At 42.3% G+C, this 13266-nt stretch overlaps 1 protein-coding gene across 1 annotated transcript in view; it reads right to left on the bottom strand.

The window, feature by feature from the left end:
• The window catches only part of OSBPL11 (oxysterol binding protein-like 11), a 96548-nt gene extending 87226 nt beyond the window's left edge, over positions 1-9322 (bottom strand). The window contains 1 exon segment of the mRNA XM_006884298.1: positions 9080-9322. Within this exon segment, the coding sequence (XP_006884360.1) occupies positions 9080-9255 (176 nt within the window). The 5' untranslated portion in view covers positions 9256-9322.
• Positions 9323-13266: the final 3944 nt, after the last annotated feature.

Raw genomic sequence — 13266 nt, 5'->3', positions numbered from 1 at the left:
TAAACATGCACCATTTTTTATTTAGCTTTCTGACTTTGTGCTTGTGCCTTCAGTACTTTCACAACAATTTTCTGCTCCTCAATAAGGAAAGCACGCTTGATCTGTCACGGACACACTTAGCACACATGGAACCACCATAAGCTCTGCTGACATGCTTTTTTGTTTTTGACAACCTCATGAGGACTTCAGGTCTCACAGCTCGGACCCCTCTTAGTCGGCCTGGGCACACACCACATGCAGATTTTGGTGCCTTTCCAACCTTCTTGATATAAAGGTAAACAATTCTGTTACCAGGGGTTCGGGACAGCCTAGTTTTGTTAGAGGCTGTGTTGTAGGACAGCCTACGACGGTAGGTCAGATGCTGGACCATTTTGAATGCCTCTACACAGCGTCTCCGGAAGAGAAAGAGAAAAATGTTTCTTAATTCTACAATCTAAAAGCCAAGGTCATGGAAGAGAATGAGATGGTAAACAGCATGCAGACTAAAAAGAGAAAATGGTGAAATTATCCTTCCAACTTTTAAAGGAACAGAAAGAGAGAAAATGGTTAGAAGAGTAAAATATCCACTGGTCTAGACAATTAAAAGAAAGGAGATTAGGTAACATATCACACTGGGAAAGGGATCTTTCCAAAGTCCTGAAGAACAATGATGCCAATTTAAACAGTAAGGTGCACTGTAGTCTTTCCAATTACCTGCTGTGTACCTGAGAGCTGGACAATGAATAAGGATGACGGGAGAAGAAATGATGCATTTGACTTGTGGTGTTGGAGAAGAGTGCAGGTATGTCTTAGAGAAAATACAATAGTAATCCTTGGAGGCAAGGACGGCAAAGCTTCATCTCACGTACTTTGGACATACTGTTAAGAAAGGCTTTTTGGGAGAGAGACCTCAAGTTTGGAAAGGTAGAAGGTCAGTGAAGGAGAGGAAGATCCTCAAAGAGATGGACTGGAATAGTGTGAGCAGCAACAGACTCAAATGTGTCAGGGATGATATGGATGGTACAGGATAGGTAAGGGACTCAGAACTATTGTTCAAAGGATCACTGAGTTGCACTTGACTTGATGGCACTTAACAACAATACAACAGTGTCAAAAACAGAAGAAGTTGTTGTTGTTGTTATGTGCCAATGAGTGGCCTGCAACTCATAGCAACCCTATGTACAACAGCCCTAAACTCCGCCCTATCCTGTGCCAATCTCACCATCTCTGACACACCTGTCCCATAACCCCAGTCACTGAGTCAGTCCATCTCATCGAGGGTCTTCCTCTCCTGCGCTGTCCCTTCACCCTCCCAAGCATGACGTCCCTCTCCAATGACTGGTCCTCCCTCGTAACATGTCCAAAGTATGTCAGACAAAGCTTCAGAATCCTTGCCTCCAAGGAGCAGCCCAGCTTCACCCTCTCCAGGACAAACCTGTTTGTTTTCCTCGCAGTCCATGGTATATTCAATACTCTTTTTCCAACACCACAGTTCAAAGGCATCAATTCTCCTTCTATCATCTGAAGTCTTTGGCCAGCTCTCTGATGCATAGCAAGTGATTGCAAAGACCATGGCATGTATCAGGCACACCTTAATCTCCAGACTGACATCTCTGCACTTCACTACTTTAGAGAGGTCTCTAACCACAGACTTTCCCATTGCAATACATCTTTTAATTTCCTGGCTGCTGGTGCCAAGAGTGTTGACTGTGGATCTAAGCAAACCAAAACTGTGAACAATCTCAAGCTCTTCACCATCCATTATGATGCTGCCAATCAGCCCAGTGGTGAGAATTGAAAATGTAAGCAAATCAATAAAAGAAACTATTTGAGCAAAAAAGGGGGAAAGTCCCTTTAGAATTATAACAGGAATCCACTGAAACAAGGATCTAAAAACACTGTATTTAGAAGAGGTCACTCATATTGAGGACAGCAGCCAAAAGCCTTAAGAGCTAAGGAAATAGGAGGGAGCAATGGAGGAGATTGTGGGTGGTATAAACATAACTAAACCATTCAGTAGCATCAAAGTTTAACAGAACAGCAAGCAATAAATGTTGGATAGGAAGAAGAGAGATTGGAACTCTCACACCCTGCTGGTGGAATTATAAAACGGGACAACCACTTTGGAAGGCACTTTGGCATTTCCTCAAAAAGCTCAACACAGAAATCCAATATGAGCCACCTATTTCCCTGCTAGGAATATGCCCTGAAGAAATCACAACTGAGACACGAACAGAGATATGTACACCTATGCTCATAGCAGTGTAAATATACAACAGCAAAAAAATGGAAATAGTCCAAATACCCACCAAAAAACAAATGGACTAAGAAAACTGTGGTATAGTCACACAATAGAATACTAAGCAGCACAAAAGAGCAACGATTTTGTAAAATACTACATAACATGTGAGAGTCTAAAAAGCATTATGCTGAATAAACTAAATATAAGGACAAACACTGCATAAGACTTATTGAAAAAACAGAAGGATAACGAGTAAGATGTGTATAAATGTTCAGAAGGGGAAAGCGGAACAATGAAAAGGGTGGCAATTACTAGGATAGCAAAGCTTAGTGGGCAGATGGTAGGTGGTGGTGATGGGATAGGAAAAATTCAGCAGGGACTGGAAAAGACAAGGTAATAAACATAAAATAACAATAATTAATATCAAATATAATGTATAAAATACAATGTATTTGAATGACTGTATGAGAAACCACGTTAAAAAAAGATTGTATAAAATACAATGCACATGAATGAAACACAATGTAAACAAATTATTGTATGCAAACCAATATAAAATCATTAAAAAAAAATAGGTTTGGAGCACTGAACACCTATGATCAAAGGTCAGATGCATTGTGGGGAAAAATCAAGGATATTATCCATGAATTGAAAGAAAAAGGTCATTATAAATATAAAGGAGAATAAAAAACCAAAATGGATGTCAGAAGAGACCCTAAAAATTGAACTAGAGTGTCAAAGTAAAAACAAAAAAGAGAAACTGAAAAGATGATTTCAAAGGTAGCTTGACAAGACAAAGCAAAGTATTATAATGGAATGTGCAGAGATTTAGAATTGGAGATTAAAAAGATAAGAACTTGATCAGCATTTTTCAAGTTGAAAAAACAAAAAGAAAACCAAATTCAAGCCTCAATTTGCAATACTCAGAGATGCTACAGGCAACATTTAGAATGATACAGAAAGCATCAAAAGAAGAGAGAGGGAATAGACAGAGTTCACTGTACCAAAAAGAATCAGTCAACACAGAAATACTTCAGGAAGTGCCATATGATCAAGAACAAACGGTAACGAAGTAAGATGTTCAAGCTACACTGAAAGTACTGGTAAAGTAAGGCCCTAGGAATCGATGTGATGACATGTTTCAAATGGCAGATATGCTCACAAGTCAATGCTAGGAAACTTGGAGGATAGGTGCTTGCTTGATTAACTAGAAAAGATCCGTATTTGTTCCAATTCCCAAGATAGGGTGAGTCAACAGAATGTGGAAATTACTGACCAACAGCATTACTATCACATGCAAGCAAAATACTACTGAAGATCATTCAGAAATGGCTATAACAGTACCCTGACAGAGAACTGCCAGTTCAAGCAGGATTTAGAAGAGGCTGTGGCACCAGGGATTTCATTGTTACTATCAGATGGAGTCTACTTAGAAGCAAAGAATACCAGAAGAATGTCTATTTGCACCTTATTGACTATACAAAGGCATATGATTGCATGGATTAGAATAAATTATGACTAACATTGAGAAGAATGAGAATCCCAGAATGCTTAATTGTGCCTGTGTGAAATCTATACCTAAATCAAGAGGCTGCTGTTCTAACAGAGTAAGGGAACATTGCTGCGTGACTTAAAATTAAGAAAAGTGTGGGTCAGGGTTATATTCTCTCTCCATACATATTCAATCTATATGCTGAGGAAACGATTTGAGAAGCTGGTCTCTATGAAGAATGTGGCATCAGGACCAGAGGAAGACTCATCAATAATCTGTATGATGTGGAAGGCACAACCTTGCTTGCTCCAAGTGAGGAGGAAGAGAGAATGATGCTGAATGAAATAACATAGTCTCATAAGGATAAATACTGCATAAGACCATTACTGTAAAAATAGGGTAGTTGAGAAAGATATATGTAAATGTTCAAAGGGAAAGGGAAAGGGAAAAGGGGGTAGAAAAGGAGGAAAGAGGGAAATCACTAAGATAGCAGAGGTGAGTGGGAGAATGGGAGGGATTTGTTGTTGTTGTTACTATGTGCCGTTGAGTCGCTTGCGACTCATAGAGACCCTATGTACAACAGCCCTAAACTCTGCTCTGTCCTGTGCCAATCAAACTGTCTCTGACACTCCCATCCCAATTAACCCAGTAACTGAATCAATCCACCTCATAGAGGGCCTTCCCCTCCTGCGCTGTCCCTCCACCCTACCAAGCATGATGTCCCTCTCCAAGGACCGGCCTCTCCTTATAACATGTCCAAAGTATGTTAGATGAAGCCTCAGAATCCTTGCCTCCAAGGAGCCACCTGATTTAACCCTTTCCAGGATGAATCTGTTTGTTTTCCTAGCAGTTCAATACTCTTCTCCAGCACCACAGCTCAAAGGCATCAATTCTCCTTCTATCCTCCTTGGTCACTGTCCAACTCTCTGATGCATAACAAGTGACTGTGAAGACCATGGCCTGTATCAAGCGTACCTTAGTCTCCAGAGAGACACCATTGCTCTTCAGTACTTTGGAGAGGTCCCTAACAGCAGACTTTCCCATGGCAATGCGCCTTTTAATTTCCTGGCTACTGGTGCCAAGAGTGTTGACTGTGGAGCCAAGCAAACTAAAGCTGTGAACAATCTCAATCTCTTCACCATCCATCCTGATGCTGCCAATTGGTCCAGTGGTGAGAATCTTTGTCTTCTTGACATTGAGCCTCAATCCATATTGGAGTCTGCAGTCCTTGACCCTCTGCAGCAGGTGCTTCAGGTCCTCCTCAGTTTCAGCAAGCTGGGTAGTGTCATCTGCATAACTCAGATTGCTGATAAATCGTCCACCAATCTTGACCCCACATTTCTCCTCATATAGCCCAGCCTCCCGGATAATCTGTTCTGCATACAGGATGAAAAGGTATGGAGATAGGATGCATCCCTGGCGTACGCCCTTCCCAATTTTGAACCATGCAGTGTTCCCTTGCTCTGTTCTGATGACTGGCTCCTGGTCCAAGTATAGGTTTCACATTAGAACAATCAAGTGTTCTGGGATTCCCAGTCTTCTCAGAGTCAGCCACAGTTTGTTATGGTCCACACAGTCAAATGCCTTTGCATAGTCAATGAAACACAGACAGACATTCCTCTGGTATTCTCTGCTTTCAGCTAAGATCCATCTAACATCAGCTACAATATCCCTAGTACCACCACCCCTTCTAAACCTAGTCTGGACTTCTGGTAGTTCTCTGCTGATGTACTGTTCCAGTCGTTTGTGGATAATCTTCAGTAGAATCTTGATTGCATGTGAAATCAGTGAGATTGTTCTACAGTTTCCACACTCTGTTGGGTCACCTTTCTTTGTGATGGGAACAAATATAGATCTCTTCGGAAAAATCCAATGGGGACTTGAAAAGATGGGATGGTAATTGACAGAGATCAATAAAAATTAATTGTCTAAAGTACAATGTATATGAATGATTGTATAAAACACAATATATATGAACAAAACACAACACAAATGTAAGATTATATCAATGAATTACAGATTGTATAAAAACAATGCGCATGCATAAAACACAGTGTATATGGACATATAAAACACTGTACGCAAGCCAACTGGTCTGAGGATCCAGACTAATTCCAAAGAATTAGTCTTTAAAACTAAATGGATCAGGAGCTCTGGTGGCCTAGTGGCAAGAAGCTACACTGCAATCCCAAAGGCAAGTGGTTTGAATCCACCAGATACTCTGTTGGAGAAGGAGAGGCAATCTATTCCTGTGCCAGTTGGATCCGACACAACGGTACATAACAAGAAAAACAAAACCAAAACCACCATATGGAGGTATGATAACAGTCCAGAATAAGAGGTACATAGCAAAATGGACTAGGGGAATGGTAGGGGGAAGAGAGAGGAAATGATGCAACAATGAACTGAGAGATGTAGGGGAGAAAATGTCCAACAATGAATGAATGAAAATCCAACTTTTCTGTAAATTTTCATTAAATACCCAAAAAAACTGTATGTCAGATCTCCTCTGACAGCCATGCTGCTGTTGGTAGGTGCCATCAAGTCAACTACAGCTCGTTCCGACCAAATTAGTAACAGATCTGAACCCCGCCCTATCCTGCACCATACTCATGATCTCCCAAAGTCACAAACAATTCAACAGCATTTGGAGTGACGTGTGTTGAAGAAAACGAAAGCAGTGTGTACTACTTTCAAGAAAAAATAATTCTGTTTTTGAAGTCAAAGAGGGGAAGGAGCTTAGGAAGAGGAAGCAATGGAGGAAAGGAGGAAAATCTCTAATCAATGCCTTAGAAACAAAGAGATTCGGTCTTTTAGCCTTGGAAAAGCAAGCTACATTAACACAAAAATATCTAGGAAGCTCTGGTGGTCTAGTGGCAAAAAAAAAAAAAACTGTGCTGCAATACCAAAGGTACATGGTTCAAATCCAACAGATGCTCTGCTGGAGGAGGGACAATCTCCTCTGGTGACAGCCGGAGCAGATTCTATGGTGCACAACAAGGAAAGGAAAAAAAAATACAAAGAAGAAAAACAAAAAATATCTGTTCAAAATATAAATTCAATAATACCTTATTTATTTGCTTTCTTGGGTAAAAGAATCACGTAACTATATTTTCCAGACACTTTTTGAAAAATGGTTTACTTTGTTCAGTTCAGTCAGCACTATCAAACAGTTCTGTGCCTTCTTAAATAAAGTAAACTGGACATAACTCTTTTCCTGGATTACTTCAGGTCATTTCTACTAGGAAGTCACATAGCTGAGCTCAAATGCTACTTTTTCAAATCTTTGGCCACATTGTCAGCTGCCATTTCCTTAGTTACATTTCCCCTAATAACCTTCTCCTTCTTTTGTGCTTCCAATAGATTCTGTTTTGAAAGTTACATAACCACTAAACAACACACTAAGTAAGACACAGTAGGTTCTGTGTGAAAGTACAAGAGTAAAGTGCATAGTTTTATGACAATTCTTCCTAGTGCTAAAATCTTGTTTCACTTTTCAGTTCAACTGAGACTGAATTTCAAACAGTTGAGAATGTCAGGAGATTTGTTCTCTGACTAGCTGGAATACTTAAGTTTCTCTTCTTCAAATCATAGTTAAAAATCCCTGCCCAATAATTACATATAATTCATGCTAACTACAAAATTAAAAAAGGATCATGCTGATTCCAAACGTAAGGCTAGATATCTTAAATTGTCCTGCCCTTTAGTCACTTATCAAGAAAAAGTTACAACCCTTCTATATTATGTTATTACTGTTGTTAAGTTTGATTCTTAACAAATTCATAGAGAACCCACGAATAACAGATCTGAACTCAAGTCCCACTCAGAGGGACCTTCCATCAAGTTTCTGAGGTTAAAAACCTTTACAGGGGGAATTTCCCATCTTTCTCCCTCAAAGCCATTGGTAGACTCAAACAGTCAACCTTTGTGTTTGCAGTCAATACACATCACACTATGTCATATTATAATATAATCATGTTGTTGTGTGCCACAGAGTTGGGACTGACCCATAGCTGACCCTCCAGTGGGCTTTCAGAGGCAGTAAATGGCCCAAGAGATTACCCATCCTTCAATATATTATTCGATATGTGAAAATTAGATAGTACATGTCACAAAATATTAATTCCTTTCAAATTGCACATATATAAACAATGCACCAACAAATCAGTTAGGCAATGCATACAGGTATAGTCTCTTTTTTTTTTGAGTGGGTGGTGAAATCTTTATTCAAGTCTCATTACAAAAACCAGATTGTACAGACAGTGCAAACTGGAAACAGGTATAGTCTTTTACCCAAAACTTTAGAAGTTACTCCTTTATTTCCAATACCACTGGATGTCCTGATTTTCACTCATTAAAATGATGTGGTTATTTTCTCTTATATACTAAATAGAAAAAAACAAAAAACTATCATTGCCCCTCCAGGCCACTCTTAATTCTCTTCTATGACGGTTGTTGTGTGCCATCAAGTTGGAAGTGACCCACAGATGACTCTCCAGACGGTTTTCAGAGGCACTAAATCACACTGGAAGAGACTGCCCATTCTCCTTCCATGGAGCAGCTGATGGATTCAAACACTGCGTGTCCCTGGGTATACAGGGCAGCTTCTTACTACAAATGCAGACTCTCTCATCAATACAGAGAACAGGCAAGTGGCCAGATCAATTCAAACTGAAACTCTCCCAAGTTCAGAGTATCAAAAGCAAGAACTCAAAATTATTTATGTACAGCTCACCCCCTAAATCAAAAACATCCTGAAGGCAAGACTCTTTTTTCTGACTCAATTATTCCAATCACTCAACAAACACAAACCTGAGGTTACTATTTGCTAACCTCAGAGAGAGCTGGGTTAAAATAACAGTTCTTGCTTCACAGTACAGGAGAAGACCGGCTTGTAAACTAATTACAACACAAGCAAAGACAGGAGTACAGAATTCAATCAGGGAGAAGATGAACTGTTGTAGAGGGAGCTCAAGGATTCATTCTCCAGACAGTGCTCACTCAGTAAGTTTCCTTCGATTCTCCAGACAAATGTCCAGGAAGTACCTGTTGAATGAATGAAATCCCGCTAATGAGAGATGATGTCCCCTAGGCCCAAATGAGGGAGCTCTGGTGGGCTAGGGTTAAGAAGTTGCGCTGCGATCCTGAAGGGTGGCTGTTCAAGGCCACCTCCTCCTGTGCGATTAACTGCCTCTGAAAACCAGCTACGGGTTCGTTCCAACTCCACGCAGACAACAGGTCCAAATGAGATTCATCAGCTGCTTCTGGAAGTCAGTGAATAAACTTGACCCTTCCACAACTGCAGGAATGCAGACGCCAGCGTAACTCATCCCTATTTCCAGCCCCAGGAATCACCTTGGCCATACCTGTACTGCCAGCCTTTCGCACTGCCACCTCGGCTGCTGCTGCTACTGCTGCTGCTGATTCCACCACCGCAGCTGCTGTTGCTGTTCTTGTTCGGAGTCACCGCCGGGGCCAGGCCCTCCAGCTTTCCTTCGCTCTCGGACACTTTCATGGTTGACATCGGTTCTCCTCCCTGCATCTTAACTCCAAAGTCCACTGGCCCTTCTTGGGCGTGACTAACAATTCTGTAGGGTAGTTCGGTAGGTGGTTTTGGGTTTGTTTGGTTTTCAAAAAAAAAAAAGACGTGAACTGAACGTGATTTAAACTAGAGGGTAGCTGGAGGGGGCCGGGGTAGGGCTGGGGGGACCATCAAATGGTCCACGGGAGGAAGACACGCATTCTCAGCGAAGCAAAACTTTCAAGTGAGCAGAGACAAGAGAGGAGAACTGATGTTCTTGAAATCTCGACCTCGCCCCTGGCACAAGCAGGGAGGAAAAAATATCAGCCTGCTAGAGGGCTTGGTGGCATCCTCAAAGGAGAAAGCAGCGTGGGGAGGTCGCGGGCTGCGTTAGGAATCCGGCAAAGGACAGAGAATCGCGCACCGGGAACCCAGCCTAAGCTCCGCGCCCCTCTTCCTCCCCTTCAGAGGGTCCCGCCCACCCGCACGACCGTTCCCGCCGCAGCCCCGGAGACAAACCCGGGCCGCCCGCCTGTAGCCCGGCAGCGGGGTCCGCGGACGAGGCCGCCCGGGGCGGGACGCGGGCTCTCAAGAGTCGCCCTTCGCTCAGGCCAGAATCGAGTCGCTCGGGCGATTTCCTCCAATGCTCTGGCCTGGAGTCCTGGTTTGCGTTTCCAAGAGCACGCGAGCCTCTCGCCCACTCTGCAGCCTTAACTGCTAGGGCCACAACCCCGACCGCCGCCCCACCCACAGCCCCACGACGGGTCACCCACCGCCTCCACCCTCCCCGCCTTCCCTTCCGGAGTATGTGAGCTCACTTCCCCTAGAGCAGAAGCAGCTTCCGCCATATTGGATAAGGGCAGGTCGGCCCTAAATGGGCCGGAGTCTGTGGGGTAGCTTTGACCCGCGTGAAAGGATGGATAAGGACCTGCGATTAGTAGAATTGCAAAGCGGTTTCCCACTCTTCTGATTGGGGTAGCATTATAGGAAGAAAGAAGAAAGCTTGGAAAAATGATGTCGTTTCATAAGAAGTTCGTTAAAAAGCTCTTTTTAGTGATTTTACAAGAAAACATGACTTTGGAATAAGGCAAATCAGTATTATAAATGAAAAAGAAATTGCCCTAGAAATCAGAGCTCTCAGAATCAAGTCTGGATACTCTTCCTAATACCAAATATATCTCTTGCATTTGTAAAAATGAGAATAGTTGACTTGGAGATTTCTAAAATCCCTTCTAATTGTAAATTCTAGTTCCTAATGACGTGACTGAATTGAATGTATAAAGTATGCTGCAGTCACTATTGTCAGTCCATCCCATAGAGGGTCTCCCTCTCTCTCTCTTTCTGACCTTCCACCTTTCCAAGTATGATGCCCCTTTCTAAGAAACGGTCTCTTCTAGCAACATGCCCAGAATTTTGGCTGCGCTTTCTCATCTGTTTATTCTTTTCACAGTCCCTGGCATTTTCAGTACTCTTCTCCGACATCACAGCTCAAAGGCATCAACTCTTCTGTCATCCTTATTCATTGTTCAGCTCTCAGATGTATAGCTGGTGATTGGAAAAACCATGACTTGAATTACACACTCCTTAGCCTTTAAAATTACATCATTACTCCTCAAGACTTTGGAGTGGTCTCTGACAGCAAACTTGCCCAGTACAATATATCTCCTGATCTCATGACTGCCAGTACTAAAGATACTGGTTGAGGATCTCAGTAAGATGAAATCATTGGCAATTTCAATCTTTTCTCCATCATGATACTGCCTATGAGTACAATATGAGAATTTTTGTCTCCTTGATGTGGAAATGCAATCCATACTGAAGGCTGCATTCTTTGATCTTCTGCAGCAAGTGCCTTGAGTCCTCCTCACTTTCATCAAGCAAACTTATGTCATCTGCATAATATAGGTTATTGATGCGTCTCCCGCATAACCTCATGCCGTATTACAAATAGAGTCCAGATTCTGCAATGATTTACTGAGCATACAGATTGAATGACACCCTTATTCTTGGTTATTGTGTACTGTAGGGTCAGAACTGACCCGTAGCTGACTCTCCTGCCAGTTTTCAGAGGCAATTAATCACACAGGAGGAGATCGCTCATCTTTCTCCCACAGAGCAGCAGGTGGACTCAAACTGCATACTTTTGGGATTGCAGTGCAGCTTCTTGCCTCTCGGCCACCAGGGCCCATACAGATTGAATGTTGTTGTTGTTGTTGTTATGTGTCATCAAGTCGCTTACAACTCATAGCGATCTTATGTCCTGAAACTTGCTCTATCCTGTGCCAACTTTATGGTCTCCAACACACCGACCCTCACTACCCCAGGAATTGTATCAATCCATTTCATCACTGATCTCCCTCTCTTTCTCTGTCCCTCCACCCTACTAAGCATGATCTCCCTCTCCAAGAACCGGTCCCTCCTTCCAGCATGCCCAAAGTATGTCAGACAAAGCTTCAGAATCCTTGCCGCCAAGGAGCAGCCTGGCCCTACCCTCTCTAGGATGAACCTGTTTGTTTTTCTGGCTACCCATGATATTCAAAACTCTACTCCAGCACCAAAGCTAAAAGACATCAGTTCTTTTTCTATCATCCCTAGTCATTGTCCACCTCTCTGACACATAGCACACAACTGCAAAAATTATGGCCTGGATCAGGTGCACCCTAGTCTCCAGACTGACATCATTGCTCTTCAGTACTCTGGAGAGGTCCCTGACAGCTGACTTCCCCAATGCAATGCATCTCTTGATTTTCTGGCTGTTGGTGCCAAGAGTGTAGATTGTGGAGCCAAACAAACTGAAGCTGTCAACAATCTCAATCTCTTCACCATCCATGCTGCCAATTGGCCCAGTGGTGAGAATCTTTGTTTTCTTGATGTTGAGTTTCAATCCATATTGAAGGCTGCAGTCCCTGATCTTCTACAGCAAGTGCTTCAGATCCTCCTCAGTTTCAGCAAGCAGGGTTGTATCATCTGTGTAATGCAGGTTGTTTCCGATGTCACATTCCTCCTCATACAGGCCAGCCTGCTGGATGATGTGTTCTGCATGCAGATTGAAAAGGTATGAAGACAGAATACGTCACTGGCATACACCCTTTCTAATTTTGAACCATGCAATGTCTCCTTGCTCTGGTCTGACAACTGCTTCCTGGTCCAAGTGTAGGTTTCACATAAACACAATCAAACGTTCTGGGATTCCTGTTCTTCTCAGAGTCAGCCACAGTTTGTTGTGATCCACACAGTCAAACACCTTTGCATAGTCAATGAAACACAGACATTCCTCTGGTACTCTCTGCTTTCAGTTAAGATCCATCTAACATTATCTAAATATCCCTGGTACCGTGGCCTCTTCTAAACTCAGCCTGCACATCTGACAGTTCTCTGTTGACATGCTGCTCATTTTTGCATGATTTTCAGGAGAATCATGATTGCATGTCATATTAATGATATTGTTCAATAGTTTCCACTTTCTGTCTGGTCACCTTTCTTTGGAATGGGAACAAATATCAATCTCTTCCAGTCAGTTGGCCAAGTGGTTGTCTTCTAGATTTCTTGGCACAACTTAATAAGCACATCCAGGGCAGTGTCTGTTTGTTGAAATACGTCAATCGGTTTGCCATCAATTCCTGGAGCCTTGGTATTTGCCAATTCTTTCAGAGCAGCTTGGACTTCTTCCTTCATCACCACAGGCTCTTGCTCTTAGGTTGTTTCATTAAATTCTTCTGTGTCAGCCAATTCCTTCTGGTACAATAACTCTTTATACTCCTTCCATCTTCTTTTAATGCTTCTTGTATCATTTAATATTCTGCCCAAAGCATCCTTAAGTATTGCAACTCATGGCTTGATTTTGTTTTTCAATTCTTTCAGCATAAGAAATGCTAAGTGAGTTCGGCCATTTTGATTTTCTGACTCCAGCTCTTTACACATTTCATTTTAATACTTTGCTTTGTCTTCCCGAGTTGCCCCTTGAAACTTTCTGTTCAGCTCTCTAATTTCTAGGTATAGAAAAAGAATACAGCCCTGATGCATAACTTTCTT

Source organism: Elephantulus edwardii, unplaced genomic scaffold, assembly GCF_000299155.1.
Source record: "Elephantulus edwardii isolate Elephantulus edwardi_28Jun2011 unplaced genomic scaffold, EleEdw1.0 scaffold00032, whole genome shotgun sequence".
Taxonomy (NCBI): domain Eukaryota; kingdom Metazoa; phylum Chordata; class Mammalia; order Macroscelidea; family Macroscelididae; genus Elephantulus; species Elephantulus edwardii.
This window is presented reverse-complemented; position numbering and strand designations above follow the sequence as displayed.